Genomic DNA, 16,081 nt, shown 5'->3' on the forward strand with positions numbered 1-16,081 from the left:
GTATGTGTGATAGTTCCCACTGTGCATACAAACGAACGTGCAAAAACCCTACCCTTATGTATCATCCAAAGGCAACTGCAGGATCTTATTCTGGGGCAGGGTGCTTGGTTACTAAAAATGGGTTCTTTATGTGCATAGCAAAGTATTTCCAAAAGGGCAGCCATGTTAATCTGTTGCAGCACCTGATAGGTCAGAAAAAAGGAGAAACGGGCAAATAATTCATTTTCACGAAGCCCAACGTGTTTTGGCCTGTAGTTTATTCAAAGGCCTTCCTCAGCATCTGATAGACCATGAAAGCTTATGACATAGCCTGCAAAAGTGCTACACATCTGTTCTTTATATCGACGAGTATGAATATTTGGCATGGCAAGGATGTACTAGAAGCCACTACCCTTAGTGAAAGAAGCCCATACCTGGAAAATCTTATAATCCATATCCACAAGGTCCTTCCTTGAATGGTGTTTCCAAGGGATACGAAAGGTGGTGTGGTTCTCATCGAGCCAGTATAACCCCTTATACTTTCCACTGCTGATCTCCTTAACCAGCCAGTCGAAAAAACCAACCTTCTGATGTCCCCTGAAAAGGCAGAGAAAAACACTGGAGGAATAATACCCGACAAGCAGTAAGGTCAAGGATGATGGATGGCCATGCAACGCAGGCCGCAGAACACTGGCAGAATAAAGTATCCTACACAAAGGAGATGACAATTTCCATAGTGTTTTTTCAAAGGTACTTCATTCCGGCAGTTTGATGTCAAACCTTTTCCCAACCTGCAAAGGTCATAAAAATACATTCATGTTATAGCTCTGTGGAGACTACAGCAGAAAAGGCCCATGAGTATAAGCAGCTCATTAACAGGATCAAGGTTGAAAAAGGTCAAATAACTGAGGGACTGTAGTTGAGTTAGACGTGGACTTCAGTTGCAATGTGAATCATAAAAGTGGTGGGAATGTTTAGCAAATACTTGCTGGGAAGTATTTGCCTTGTTAAGTTTCAATACTCAACTGATCGCCATAGGCAAGTGCATGCAGGCGCATGAGCGGGCTGGCAGACGAGGGCCTCTCTCTGCTGCATTTCCATGCTGCCCATGGAGGAAGGCAAACCTCTTCCTCTATAGCCAGCCTGGAAACCAAATGGACAAGCAACAGAGCAATCCGTCCTTTTTCTGCAGCCTACTTTATTAAAGGGGGAAAAAACCCTAGCCTGTTAAGAGGAAGTCACTTTTCTGCTCTAACATATAAGATTGTGAAACTGGATTTTTACAGGTGATGGACATTAAACATTTTTGAGACCATTACATTAATTAAAGCAATGCAGAATTGTTACGTAATTTTGCCCTTTACAATGCATATTCTTTTGTCAGGACAGAAGTATGCATTTCATTTTTTATACATTTCATCATTAGTTTCAATTTGCTAGATTTGGAACTGGGGTTAAATTACCTTACCTACACGCACCACACACTAAATTTAGGAAAGAGCTCCCTCCTGGAATTCTGCAATGGCAGAATCCCAGTTGCGCCTGAAAAAAACAGGGATGGGGATAGAAGGCTTGCAGGGGAGGCACCAGTTCAGATTAAAATTGGAGCCAGAGAAGAATTTTGGGGTGAGAAGGTGCTCGCTTTGTATTGCACCCTGCATTCTGAGCAAGACAAGTTTGTATTGCAAGGTAGGTGGTTACAACGTATCACTAGTTTACATTCAGCACAATGCCAATGCTGGGTTTTACTATGAATAGCGTACCTCCTTATTTACTCATTGCATTTCTATACCTCCTTGGCTTTAGAGAGGTTACTTTAGCTGTCCGCAGAATATAAAATGATAACAGCAAAGGGTAAAAGGAGCAGAGGAGAGGAAAGTGGCCTCTAGATGCTATTACAGCAGAAAGGGAGACTCCATCCACCAGAGAGGGTGGAGACATTCCTTGAAGGGTCCTTCAAACTTTGGGATATGGAGCCAAAGCACTCCACAAGAATGCCACAGCCGGCCTAGTGTCACTTCCTCACCTTTTTCAGAAGAAAGCACATGGAAAACCGGCCCTTCAAAACTACCACCCCTCTTTTTTTCACAGGGAGATCTGCAGCCCCCCTGGCAAGCATCTAACTGTGTTCCCAGCGTTACTGCTAATGGCCTTGTGCTAGCATTAGCCAATGCTTGTGCACCGTAACTAGCAACACTTATGATTCGTTGGGAGGCAAATTGCCACTTTCCCCCACTGCCCTAGGAAGCGTTAGTGATTTTGCACAAGCATTGGTTTACGCTAGCATGTCATTAGTGGGAATGCTAGGGCACAGTTCAATGCTACTCCCAATCTGGATCAGGAGCATGGTAACAAGGGGAGAGGATTTAACCTCTTCCTCCCCACACTGTTCCCCTGTTGAAAACCAGCCCCTGAATGCTGCTATTTGCTGGAAACAACACTTTTAAGAACATAAGAAGAGCCCTGCTGGATCAGACCAAGGTTCCATCTAGTCCAGCACTCTGTTCACAGAGTGGCCAACCAGCAAATGGCTTTTCATGGCAAATGCAGTCAGGGACCAATCTTCAGCAGGGAAGAAAATATTCAACCCCCTGCTCCTCAGCCTGCAATTGAAATTAGAGGCCACTGTTGCTTTTTATGAGAGAGGGGTGAAGCTCACAGCCCACACTATAAAGTGTGCAGCTTATTGTGATGTGCATTTTGACCCTCAGTTAAGTCTAACATTAATTTGAACAAGGGAACAAACTTGACATATGAACATGTCCAGGGAGCACAAAAATATGTATGTGAGACCCACATTCCCCTAACTTGTATTTATTTATTTTATATCCTGCCTTTTTGCCTCCAAGGAACCAATGCTTCATACATAATCCTCCTCCTCTCCATTTTTATCCTAACAACAACCCTGTGAGGTAGGTTGGTCTCAGAGTGAGTGGCCCAAAGTCACCCACTGAGCTTCCATGGTTGAGTGCAGACTAGAACCCAGATCGCTCAACTCCCAGTCCACCATGCTAGCCACTACTCCACACTATTATTATTATTATTATTATTATTATTATTATTTATTTATATAGCACCATCAATGTACATGGTGCTGTACAGAGTAAAACAGTAAATAGCAAGACCCTGCCACATAGGCTTACAATCTAATACACCACCACCTGTTAGTTAGCACACCCAGCCCTAAATTTTACCTACTCTGATGCAGTATTATTTTGTATTATAGCTGGCCTGAGCTATTGTTTTGCCATTTACAGATTTCAGGGTGAAAAGCTGCAGTCCTAAACACACTTACCAAGAAGTAAGCCTGAATGAACACAGTGGAACTTGCTTCCACGTAAAAATGGGCAGGATTGCGCTGCATGTGTCCGAACTCCTTTTCCTCCCTCCCCAAAAAAATGCAGTTCAGGTGAAATGCCCTTAGGTGTTCTACACCAGTTGAACTTTCCTGACGAACTCACAATACACTAGGGATCAGGGAGGAATTAGTTCAGTTCACATTTTAATGCAGAATTACTTAATTTGCACTGTCCAAACCTACACATTACCCAGAATGCAGTTACACAGCAATATCTGCACTTTTCTGAATTTTTAAATTCATTTCACAGATCAAAAGCTGCATGTAATAAGACACAAATATGCATATATTAGGGGAAATCACTTGCAACCCACCCACCCTGCAAATGTCAGGAACAAATGGGTATATTAGGAGAGATGTGCATGAAAAGGTGTAAATTTGTGTGTGGACTGTTAAAAAATACACAAACTGAATGGGGTAACTTTAAATGGTCAAGATTTAACCTTAAATTGCCAAGAAACAAAAAACTGAGCAGAACTGAACTTGAGAAATTCCTCCATCTATCCCTACCACATATTCACACACAAACATACACATACCCACTGAACAAAAATGTGTGTATATATATATTCTCAGTTCCTGCCTACCACATATCTATCTGCCACAGAAGCACTTACCTCTCATTTGTAGCCATTGTAAAAAAAAGTCACACTTATTTCCTTGTGCTACTGAATGTCTTTTGGATTAATGGAAGATCCTGAAGAAGAATCTGTACACCAGAGAAAAACCAGAAGAAATAAACCATGTCAGCAGACATTACAAACACAGTAACTGTATGACTGAATTGCTACTGGATATATTCATTAGCTTGTGCTTGTATAACCCCTCAATGGCTTAGAACCAGTCTAAAAAGCCCCATCTTGTCTGTATCAAGTCTCAGTTTATCAAGTCTCTTCTGGTCTATTACCTCCCCCAGACACAGATTCAGAACACCCACTGCCTCGGCTGGATTTGATGTGTTATTTTATTTTTTTAAATTAATTTCATTTTTATCCCTCTCCCTCCTTCATGGAACACAGAGAAATGTGTATGGTTCTCTCACTCCACCATCATTTCATCCGCACAGCAACCCTTTGAGGTAAGTTAGACGGGGAGATCATGATTGACCCAAGGTAACCCAGTAAGTTTTATGGGTGAGGGCGCTGAAGCTCAGCACTCGCTCCCACCAGGTCCTAGTACAAATACCTTTACTGCTACACCACACTAGCTCTCTCGAAGTTACTCTGGCCCTGTTCGGATGACACACTAAACCATGCTGCTTAACCACAAAATGGTTAACGGACTGCTTAACCATGGTTAACAGTATTGTCTGACTCACATTTTCCCTAACCATCTGCTCTGTTAACCACATTGTGGTTAGGCTCACTAACCATGTTGTGCTACATGGTTAGTGGCACTAACCATGGCTAAAAGTGTTGTCTGACGCATGTTTGTGGTTAAGGGGCTGTGGTTAAAGGTTTAAGGGGTTAAGGCATAGAGCTTCCAGTATACAGTGGCCCAACTAGGTGGGGCCGCTCTAGCCAGTGGCTCTATGGCTGCTCTGAACTGCTCATTGATATGCTCGCTGCGGCTACCATTTTGTGTTTCGCATTAGTCTTTTGGAGTGATTTTTGCTCTTCTTAGCACAGCGTGCTTACAGTAGAGCTTTTTAAATCCCTGCTTGCAATTTCCCCATACAAAGCATCCGTTCCTCCTAACTCGTTGAAGCGCCATTACAGGTTCTGATTACTGTGGCGGTGCTGCCTTATGAAGCAGCTAGAGCAGCTATCCCAGAAGGCTTCTGCCTACCCTGTGATGACTATAGAGGTATAGCTGGCATGGCTATGCAGAAAGCAAAGGAACTGCTCACTAAAGAGGGTGACACATGCATGTAATTGCGGATTTCATTGGTGCCTGCTCTAAAATGACGGCCGTAACTGCCAGGGTTCCTAGCTCTAGGGCTGCTGGGATACAGGGTGGATCAGTTGGAGGAATCAGGTGCTCCACTAACCACTTTGTGGTTTGCGTGTGATTAAGGAAAACTTAACCACAAAAAGGTAAAAAGTGTTGTCTGCAAGCATTACACATGTGGTTAGCGTTAACCACAGCTGAACATGGTTAAGCTAACCACAAAGCCCGGAGTGTTGTCTGAACCAGGCCATTGTCTATCATTGGCACCGTCTATCATGACCCCTTGGCTCTGTATACAGTTAGCTGCCCTGCCAACTGCCCCACCACTGATTTGGACATTTGGAGAAGCCTTTAGTTTCTCAGCCTTTTTTAATGTGGTATTTTAATACTTTAAGACTGATTTTATGCGGCTATTTTTTCAGACTTTCAATGTTTTGATTGTTCTGCTGTTTTCATTGTTTTGTCTGTCAGCTAGCCTGGAAAAGTTTTTGAAAGGCAGGATATAAATACCTAAATTAACAAATAAATAAAACATAGAAATTCCTCGGTTATGCATGACAGAAACCTAGAATGTTCCTACTCATTACTGGGTAGCCCCATGAGAGCTCTTAAAGAAGGATTCAGCACTCCTTCACACCCACTGCTTTTCCACTCCACATCACTTGGACCCCTGCCACCACTCTGAAACTGTCCAATAGCGATCTTTGTTCTAAAACAGGAATGGGCAGATGGTAGTTCAGGATCTACAGGTAGATCTCTGGGTGATCTGCAATAGATTGCCAGGTGTCTGCCTCTAAATTGTTTAACAAAAGCAACAACTAAAAAGCTTTCCTTGACTAAATTAGGTTGCTGAAATAGAATGCTTGCAAGAAAACCTGGAGTGGATTTTTGTGCAAAAGGAACTGTAAGCTTGATTCTGGTACTTATCACAAATTCCTGGACTGAGCATGTACTCAAAGGCACCCTGTTCCTTAATCTTTAGCATATGTTCAATCTACTTTATTGGCACAGAGATTTACATGCAATGTACACACTTGCAGAAAGTTATCTCAAGTATTCATAGATCCTAGCAATATGAAACCAAGCCTCAGGATGCCAGAGGAGAGAAAGAGGGACGCCCCTTCCAACTCTACTATTCTGAGAGCAAGAGAAAGAAAAACACTTCCTGTTTATTAATAATGACTGCAGTCCACATCTAGAAAGGAATTTACCTGCAGGAATGCCAAGCTATGCGCTTTCCAGCGTAACAAGTTAAGGCCACCACTGTACCTCCACGTTTTCCTCTTGCCCAACCTCCTTCCCAAGATTTTGCCCCACTGCAGATGAGTGGACAAGGTGGGCAGGGGATGCAGTAGCTGCAGCTTCATTTGATGCCTCAGCGTTTTTAGCAAGGTGTAAGCATCATCTCTGGGAAAGGACCTGGCAGTTCTCCCTGACAGCAAGCAAGTGACTGCAAGTGTGCTTATAGCAGGCAGCCTGTTCTAAACAGAGCAGGACTAAACCTTTGAATAACCACAAAAGGGAATTCCCCATAGGAATGAGATTTAAGTGAGATAAAGGTGCAACTTAAAATGAAGCAATTGCCGAGTCTGTTCTAAACAGAAATGCCACTTTCGAAACACAGCAAAATCTTAGGTATGTACACCATGTACATTGATGGTGCTATATAAATAAATAATAATAATAACTATGCAAAGCTTGATCTATGTACAGCAAAAGTTATAAGAGACTGACTGCAATCTTTGAAGGGCTGACAAAAGGCCTTTTATAAACTGGGTTGGATCCAGATTTACTCATATTTTGAGTGTATCCATTGAAATCAAGGGTACTAAATTAGTCAATTCTTTACTAATTTAAGTCCCATTGATGTCAATGGGTCTACACAAAGTATGACTAAATCAGGAGTCAATCCACTGTCAATAATTGTTGGCAAAAGGCAGATTATAACAGATGTGCCTACTATGCATCAGACTTAACAAGCATTACAAAGCATTCTGTTACAGCAAAAATGGCGAAGATCTGCTGCTTCGCAAAGCCAAACTCTACATTTCCCTTTTAATGCAACAGTCCTTTTAACTTCTGACACAGCACTTTCTTCCAACATTGACACAGCAACTCTCTTGAGGTATTATCCTTTTAAAAAAAATAGCCCCACGATCTCTTCTGCACCAGGGCTGAAACGGAGTAACTGAAGAGGTTCGTGCCCCCTTCCCGTTAGCCATATACCATTCCCACGTGCGTCTATGCTCTGCTCCTGGATTCCCCCCCCCCACACACACACTTTTTTCTTTGCACACTGTGGAAGTCGGTAGGAGGGACTGAGATGCCAAGTTCAGCCAATTCGTGCCGCTCAAAGATTGCAGACGCGCGTAGCCTCTAAACACGTCGCCCGCACACTCCATGTCCCGGTATATACAACGGGCGACTGGCCTTTACATCTGTCGACCAAGTGCGCAAAGCGAGAGGGACCCTGCCACCACAGTGTCCGACCCAGCAACTAGCGGGGCTTCCAACCTAAAACTTTTAGGACGCGATCCTGTGCATGTTTAGCCATTAAACGTCCCTACAACTCCCAGCATCCCCATGTCAACTACACTGGGCTGGCGCATTCAGGGAACTATAGGACTCCCCTACCACCCGCCTAGGCACGCATAGGATCGCGCCTTTAAAGAGTTGGCCACGGCAGGCACGTAACCTACGCAAAACGCCAGGAGCCATTGCTCGTGCACATCTAAAACAAACAGGGACGATAAAAAAAGAAAAGAAAAGAACATCCTATCCAAAAAATAAAAATAAAAAAATCGAAACACGCAAGTTATTCCCCTGGCCCTGGAATTACTCCGGCTCATTGACACACACCCCTTCCTCCACCCGTCGGTCCTAAACACTCAGGGAAAGGGACAAACTCCGTTACCTTTCTATGTACCGGATAACTTGCTATTGCTTCATCGTGGAGAATAGCAGAAATATCAACACAATCACACCTTCCGCACTCCCTTATATTGCACGCCTGGTGGCATCTCATTGGCTAAGACTGGTTCAAGAACGCTCTCGCCAGCCAATAAAAAACAACCACCTTTCGAAGGGCGCGCGCTCCCAGGGTGTTTTCCTCTCCGGTCACAAAACATAAACCTCGCTAGAGCACATTTTTGGGCCCGTGATGATGCAAACCCGCGCCTGACTATATATGGCGTTCCGTTTCTGTAAATCACGTGATCTCTCTGAAAATTTAAGTTTCATTTCTACCGAGTTCCTCAGCTATTGGGCTCTGCCGAGAGCTGAGTTTACTGTTCCAGCTGGTCTTCCTTTAGAAAGTGGCCAGGTCTTTCCAGGAAGTGAGAGTCCCGCGGTCGATGCCTTTTTTAAAAAATCAGGGCGTACCGGGCAAAAGCAGCGCAGGCTACAGTCCTATGCATGGTGTTCAGAAGTAAGCTCCATTGAGTTCAATGGGACTTACTTCTAGGTAAGTGTAAATAGGATTGCAGCCTGAATTCAGTAGAATTTACTTCTGAGTAAAATGCATAATTTGGTGATGCAAGGTAACCTGGGACTAAGTGGGATTTACTTTGGGGGTAAATATAGGATATGCAGCCTGATCCTATAATTACTCAGAAAGAAGTTCTATTATATTCAGTGGAGCTTAGTCGCCTCCCAAAGTGTGTACTATTACATTGATTTCTTCCAGGAAGCATCTTTAATTTCATTATAAGAAAGAGAAAAGCAGAGAGCATGATTCTATTGTGTTTACTTTGAAACAAGATCCTACTGAATTAAATGGGGCATATTCTCAAGTATGTTTGCATAGAACTGCAAGATAACGGGCTCAAGTTAAAGGAAGCCAGATTTAAGCTGGACATCAGGAAAAACTTCCTAACTGTTAGAGCAGTGCGACAATGGAATCAGTTACCTAGGGAGGTTGTGGGCTGTCCCACACTAGAGGCCTTCAAGAGGCAGCTGGACAAGCATCTGTCGGGGATGCTTTAGGTTGGATTCCTGCATTGAGCAGGGGGTTGGACTCGATGGCCTTATAGGCCCCTTCCAGCTCTGCTAATGATTCTATAATCCCACAATGCTTTGCTCACTCATTCTCATAATCCCATTGAATACAGTGAGACTTCTGAGTAAAACATGTATCCAAAATTAAGCTGTGAGTCATTTTGACAGGCCTACCAGCTTTCCCCACCCCCTGTACCTGCTTCTATGTTTTTAAAATCATACATTAATCTGGTGAAGCTTTTTCCAGCATTTCCACAGCTGGAAAAATTCCCTATCCTAAATTTCTGCAGAGTAGGGTTAAAGCAGCAGACCCATAGCTTTAAAACATAAAAAAAACCCTACGGTTTACAAAACAATGTTAAGGCTGACAAGGAAACCTGAAAGCTCTAGAGCTTTCAACCAAGCACCAAAAAGCAGGGAAATTGGGAGTTAAGGTTCACAAGCCTTAATACCACACCCTCCCTAAGGAGGCAGAAAGTGTAAGCAAAATTCTCATTCTTCCAAAGCAGTTAACCCATGGGGACAGGATGGAGAATATGATATGCAGAGGCGGGGATTAAGTGATTCCTTGATTGAAGCAGTGATTCTTTGATTGCAAATTGGGATAAGCAACGTACCCTGAGTGGGATGAAGGAGGATTCGGCCCCAAAACCCACTTCAACGAGTGTTATTACTCTGCGTAGCCTATCCTGGTTTGAAGTTTCTTCAGTATCACTAACCTTTGGCTTTTTAAAAACCAATGAAGGGCTCCAGCCTGTGGAACACCCATGGCAAAAGCTGCATTTTGATTGCCTTGAACCACATTTGTGGTGACTTGGTTGTATCGGGTGAGAAGATGCCAACTGTGATTCAAGCAATCACAGGCCTATTGGGAATTGATCCCACTTCTCTTCAACATAACAGCAGCATCTGATTACAGGAAAGAGCTTGCGATTCTGTCTTACGTGCCCACACCCACTATTGTAAGATGTAGTTTGGGCAGAACAAGACAAGTTTAACTAGTGTTGCCCTTGGCAAGGCAGATCCTTCCGGTTGACTGAAAGGCTGTGAGAACTATCAAGAAGTTGTGCAAGACACTTTGAGGATAAAATCACTCACCTTCATGCTGACTTGAATCAGTTTCAGTTTTTGGAGCTTGAGGATGTGGACAAGACACTTGCATCTATTCGACCCACCACATGCTCTCTCGACCCTTGCCTGTCTTGGCTTGTTCAAGCTAGCTGCAGGGTGGTGGTGGTGGTTGACCGACTGGGTCAGGGGAGTGGTGAATTCATCATTCTGGGATGGGGTGGTCCCTGCTGTTTTCCAGGAGGCAGTGGTGTGATCACTCCTGGAAAAAACCCTCTCTTGACCCTGAGATTTATGCCAACTACTGTCCGGTCGCAAATACCCCATTTTTGAGCAGCATGCTTGAGAAAGTGGTGGCATCTCAACTGCAGGCGCTCTTGGATGAAACTCATTATCTGGATCCATTCCAGTCTGGATTCAGGCCTGGCTTTGGGACAGAATTGGCCTTGGTTGCCCTGATGGATGACCTTCTTCGAGAGAGAGACAGGGGGAGTGTGACCCTGTTACTTCTTGTCAATCTCTCAGCGGCTTTTGACACCATTGACCACGGTATTCTCCTGGACTGCCTTCATGAGTTGGGAGTTGGAGGTACTGTTCTACAGTGGTTCGACTCCTACTTGCAGGGTCGGCTCCCGAGAATAGTATTGGTGACTGTACTTCAGCTGCATGGCAGCTGAACTGTGGCGTCCAACAGGGCACCATCCTGTCCCCAATGCTATTCAACATCTATATGAAGCCATTGGGAGCAGTCATCAGGAGATTTGGGGCAAAGTGTCACTAGTACGCTGATGACACCCAGCTCTATTTCTCTGTAACATCTGAATTGGGAGAGGTTGTGCACATTCTGAACTGGTGTCTGGATACAGTTATGGCTTGGATGAGGGCCAATAAACTGAGGCTGAATCCTGATAAGACAGAGACCTTGTAGGTTGGTGGTTCCCAGGTCTTGGAATTGGGGTGTTTGCCTGTTCTGGGTGGGGTTGCACTCTCTCTAAAGGAGCAGGTCCGTAGTTTGGGGGTGCTCCTGGACCCATCTTTGTCACTGGAGACCCAGGTGGTACGGAGCGCCCATTATCAACTTCATTTGGTATGCCAGCTATGCCCATTCCTGGACAGGGATAGCCTTACCACGGTCATTCATGCACTGGTAACCTCATGATTAGATTACTGTAATGCGCTCTTTGTGGGGCTACCGATGTATGTGGTTTGGAAGCTGCAACTAGTGCAAAATGCAGCAGCTAGGGTGCTCACGGGGACACCTAGCTCTGCCAACATAAAAGCAGTATTAAAAGAACTGAACTGGCTGCCTATTAGCTACCAAGCCATGTATAAGGTCATGCTATTATCTTACAAAGCCCTAAACTTGGACCAGGATATCTAGCAGACCGCCTTCCCTTATATACACCCAGGCGACATTTATGATCTTCAGAAGAGGCCCTGCTCGTCATCCCAACACGAAGAGAATGTTGCCATGAAGAATATCAATGGTGGGCCTTCTCTGTAGCAGCACCCACCCTCTGGAAAACCCTCCCTTGTGCAGTTCGGGAGGTGGAAAATGTAAATGCCTCCTAAAAACATATCTTTTTAAACAAGCTTTCCCTGGATTGTAATTTATTCTGGTTTTATGTGATTTTAAAGTTTTAAACTGGATTTTATGGTTTTAGTTGTAAACTGCCCAGAGAGCTTAAGCTGTTGGGCAGTATAAATATGTAAACAACAACAACTACTACAATAATATAAGATAACAAAGTCTGTAGAGCCTGCCAAGTCTCTAAGCAAAGATTTTGAGGAGAGCTGTTCAGGAACACAGGAAGTTGCCTTATACTAGATGACACGATAACCCATGATGGGTTAATTAAGCCATCATGGATTATTGTGACATCCAAACTCAGCCATTGAGTCAGACCCTTGGTCTATCTAGCCCAGTATTACTGACACTGACTGGCAGCAATGGCTTTCCAGGGTTTGAAGTAGGATTCTTTCCCAGCCATATCTGGAGATGCCGATGATTGAACCTGGGACCTTCTGCAGGCAAAGCAAGTGCTCTCCCACTGAGCCATGGCCTTCCAGGCAAAAGGGTCGTTTCACCAGCCAAAGGGTTGCTTAGCTGCTGTGTTTGGGCTGCCGGACGATTCAAGCAACTGCTTTGGAGGCTTCTGGAGTGGATGAATTACAGCTTCCCTTCTCTACCTTGGTGCCCTCTAGATGTTGTACAGCTCCCATCATCCCCAGCCAGCATAGCCAATGACCCTAGATCTGGAAATGAAAGGATTCATAATCTAGAACAAAAATTTGTATTTTTGCATTGCTGCTGTTTTTATCTTGGTTGTGCTTTTATACTGTATTTTATATTATGGTTTTATACTGTTGTTTTATACTTTGAATTGTCTTAATTTTGTAAACCGCCCAGAGAACTTCGGCTATTGGGCAGAATAGAAATGCAATAAATAAATAAATAAATCATGGCCATATTGGTTGGGGAGAATGGAGCACAACTGGAAGGCACCATGTTGGGGAAGGCTGAGCTATAGCATGAGCTGTAGTAGCCAAAATGCAGTGGGCTTTTCCTGCCCTTCGCATGTATGTGTTATGTGGGAGGAGTTGTGGAATGGGTCAAGGGATAATGTGGTATTTGTGCGGTTTGCTCATGTTCAGTGTGCCTTCTGTGCCTGGCTAATGGGGAGTAAGGAGCAGAGCTGTGATTGGTGGGTGCCAGTAGAGTTGAGAGGGGCTTTGTGCAAGGGGGCATTTTTACTACATAGCTTCCCCCACCTTCCAAAAGCAGTAAACGTTTGACTTTACTGCTGGGAGAGCATAGGATTGCAGCCTAAACTCCTTACTTTCAATGTATACTGTTCATCTTTTCCTCCTGTCCCCCCTCACACATACACGCTCACACACATATGTACAAAGCCAGAGCAAAACTGATATATTGGATTTTTCTTAATCATTCAGCTGTTGACAAGGTCCAGCTGGACATCACTGTGGCAGATCTGTTTGTTAAAATCAAATTCGTCAACAAATCCATATAACACTTCCTGAATGTTTGTTTTTTGTCATATTTTTGGGACATTCTCACGGACATTTGAGGTTTAGACTTTGCCACGGCTGTAATCAGCACTGACCATACACTACATTTTGGGAGTAGATAAGCCTAAAATGTGCTGGGGAAAATATACCAATAGCAAGAAGGAAGCAATAAACAAGTTTAACAAGCATTTAATGCTGCAAAGTACCAGCTGAAGATCTCAAAACATGTTGAGAGCTTTTAACTCAGTCCTGGGATATTACACCCACCATATCCAGTATAGAATAGACATGATCTACTTAATTTGGGGCAAATCCCAGCTTTAAGCCACTACCTATTTCCTACGGAGCGGCACTATGAATGTTAATTGGACTGGTTTAAAGTGTGTAGTTTATCCATTTTGAGATGGGGGATGGGAATGGTTCCAAGTTTACCTCACAGTTACAGGGTTGATGCACAGGTAGACGTCTGTACCCAGAACTATGGGTTGTTCAGGGAGAAACAACCCAGAATTTTAACCCATGGGTTAGGTTAAAACTCTTAGAATCATAGAATCATAGACTAGCAGAGTTGGAAGGGGCCTACAAGCCCATCGAGTCCAACCCCCTGCTCAATGCAGGAATCTACCTTAAAGCATCCCTGACAGATGGTTGTCCAGCTGCCTCTTGAATAACTCTAGTGTGGGAGAACCCACAACCGTAACTGATTCCATTGTCGTACTGCTCTAACAGTCAGGAAGTTTTTCCTGATGTCCAGCTGGAATCTGGCTTCCTTTAACTTGAGCCCATTATTCCATGTCCTGCACTCTGGGAGGATCGAGAAGAGATCCTGGTCCTCCTCTGTGTGACAACTTTTTAAGTATTTGAAGAGTTCTATCATCTCTCCCCTCAATCTTCTCTTCTCCAGGCTAAACATGCCCAGTTCTTTCAGTCTCTCTTCATAGGGCTTTGCTGATGCCAAGCACACAGTCACTGAACTGTGTAGCTGTTGTTCATGTGGAGGATAGAGTTTGTCATAGGGTTGTGCAAGGGTTGTTTAACCCTTGCGTAACCCTCCATGGCTGGGTTCACACAACATGCCTCAGCCCATTGGGGGTTGCATGTTCAGAATGACGCCTGGCATAACACCGTAGGCTATCGTAGCTTAACTAACCCATTGTGTGCTTTGTTTCCAGATCCCTGATCATTCTGGTTGCCCTCCTCTGAACACGCTCCAGCTTGTCTGCATCCTTCTTGAATTGTGGAGCCCAGAACTGGACTCAATACTCTAGATGAGGCCTAACCAGGGCCGAATAGAGAGGAACCAGTATCTCACGTGATTTGGAAGCTATACTTCTATTAATGCAGCCCAAAATAGCATTTGCCTTTCTTGCAGCCATATCGCACTGTTGGCTCATATTCAGCTCGCGATCTACAACAATTCCAAGATCCTTCTCATTTGTAGTATCGCTGAGCCAAGTATCCCCCATCTTGTAACTGTGCATTTGGTTTGTATTTCCTAAATGTAGAACTTGGCATTTATCCCTATTAAATTTCATTCTGTTGTTTTCAGCCAGCACTCCAGCCTATCAAGATCACTTTGAAGTTTGTTTCTGTCTTCCAGGTTATTAGCTATCCCACCCAATTTTGTGTCATCTGCAAATTTGATAAGCGTTCCCTGCACCTCCTTGTCCAAATCATTAATAAAATTGTTGAAGAGCACTGGGCCGAGGACTGAGCCCTGTGGTACCCCACTCGTTGCGTCTCCCCAGTTTGAGAAGGTTCCATTGATAAGTACTCTTTGAGTCCGATTCTGTAGCCAACTGTGAATCCATCTAATAGTTGTTCCATGTAGCCCACTTTTAGCTAGTTTGTTAATCAGGATATCATGGGGCACTTTGTCGAAAGCTTTGCTGAAGTCACGATATATCTCACAGTCCACAAGGGAGGTTACCCAATCAAAAAATGAGATCAAATTAGTCTGACAGAATTTGTTCCTGACAAATCCATGTTGGCTTCTAGTAATCACTGCATTGATTTCAAGGTGTTTACAGATTGACTTCTTTATAATCTGTTCCAGAATATTCCCGGGGATGGATGTCAGACTGACTGGTCTGTAGTTCCCAGGTTCCTCCTTTTTGCCCTTTTTGAAGATAGGGACAATGTTAGCCCTCCTCTAGTCATCTGGCACCTCACCTGTCTTCCATGATTTTGCAAAGATAATAGACAAAAGTTCTGAGAGTTCTTCCGCTAGCTCCTTCATTACTCTAGGATGCAGTTCATCGGGCCCTGGAGATTTGAACTCATTCAAGGAAATTAGGTGTTCTTTGACCATTTGTTTATCAATCTCAAACTGTAATCCTGCCCCCTCAACTTCTGCTTCACTTTTTCCAGGGGGGTCATAGGCCCGCTTTTGGGAGAAGACTGAGGCAAAGTAGGAATTGAGCACTTCAGCCTTTTCTTTGTCATCTGTTATCAATTTGCCATCCTCATTAAGCAGTTGAACCACCATTTCTTTCCTCTGTCTTTTACTACTCACGTATCTGAAGAAAGCCTTTTTATTGCTTTTAGCATTCCTCGGTAATCTCAGCTCATTCACAGCTTTAGCCTTCCTGATGCCATTTCGGCACTTCTGCGCCACCTGTCTGTACTCTTCTTTTGTAGCCTGGCCTTCCTTCCACTTCCTATATGTACCCTTTTTTGTTTTCGGGTCATCTCTAAGCTTTTTGTGGAGCCACATTGGTTTCCTCTGTTGTCTTCTATCTTTTCTCCTTGTTGGAATTG

The 16,081-nt window shown here is 44.0% G+C and overlaps 1 protein-coding gene across 2 annotated transcripts in view; it reads right to left on the reverse strand.

Moving 5' to 3' along the window:
• IRF7 (interferon regulatory factor 7) overlaps positions 1–8,188 on the reverse strand; it is a 28,091-nt gene extending 19,903 nt beyond the window's left edge. For both annotated transcript variants that reach the window (XM_063117073.1, XM_063117072.1), the window contains exons 1-3: positions 8,142–8,188; positions 3,955–4,046; positions 414–576 (exon numbers count right to left, since the gene is read on the reverse strand). In XM_063117073.1, coding sequence (XP_062973143.1) covers positions 414–576; positions 3,955–3,971 — 180 coding nt within the window. In that variant the 5' untranslated portion in view covers positions 3,972–4,046; positions 8,142–8,188. The remainder of the gene's footprint in view (positions 1–413; positions 577–3,954; positions 4,047–8,141) is intronic.
• Positions 8,189–16,081: the final 7,893 nt, after the last annotated feature.

Source organism: Elgaria multicarinata, chromosome 2 (genome assembly GCF_023053635.1).
Source record: "Elgaria multicarinata webbii isolate HBS135686 ecotype San Diego chromosome 2, rElgMul1.1.pri, whole genome shotgun sequence".
Taxonomy (NCBI): domain Eukaryota; kingdom Metazoa; phylum Chordata; class Lepidosauria; order Squamata; family Anguidae; genus Elgaria; species Elgaria multicarinata.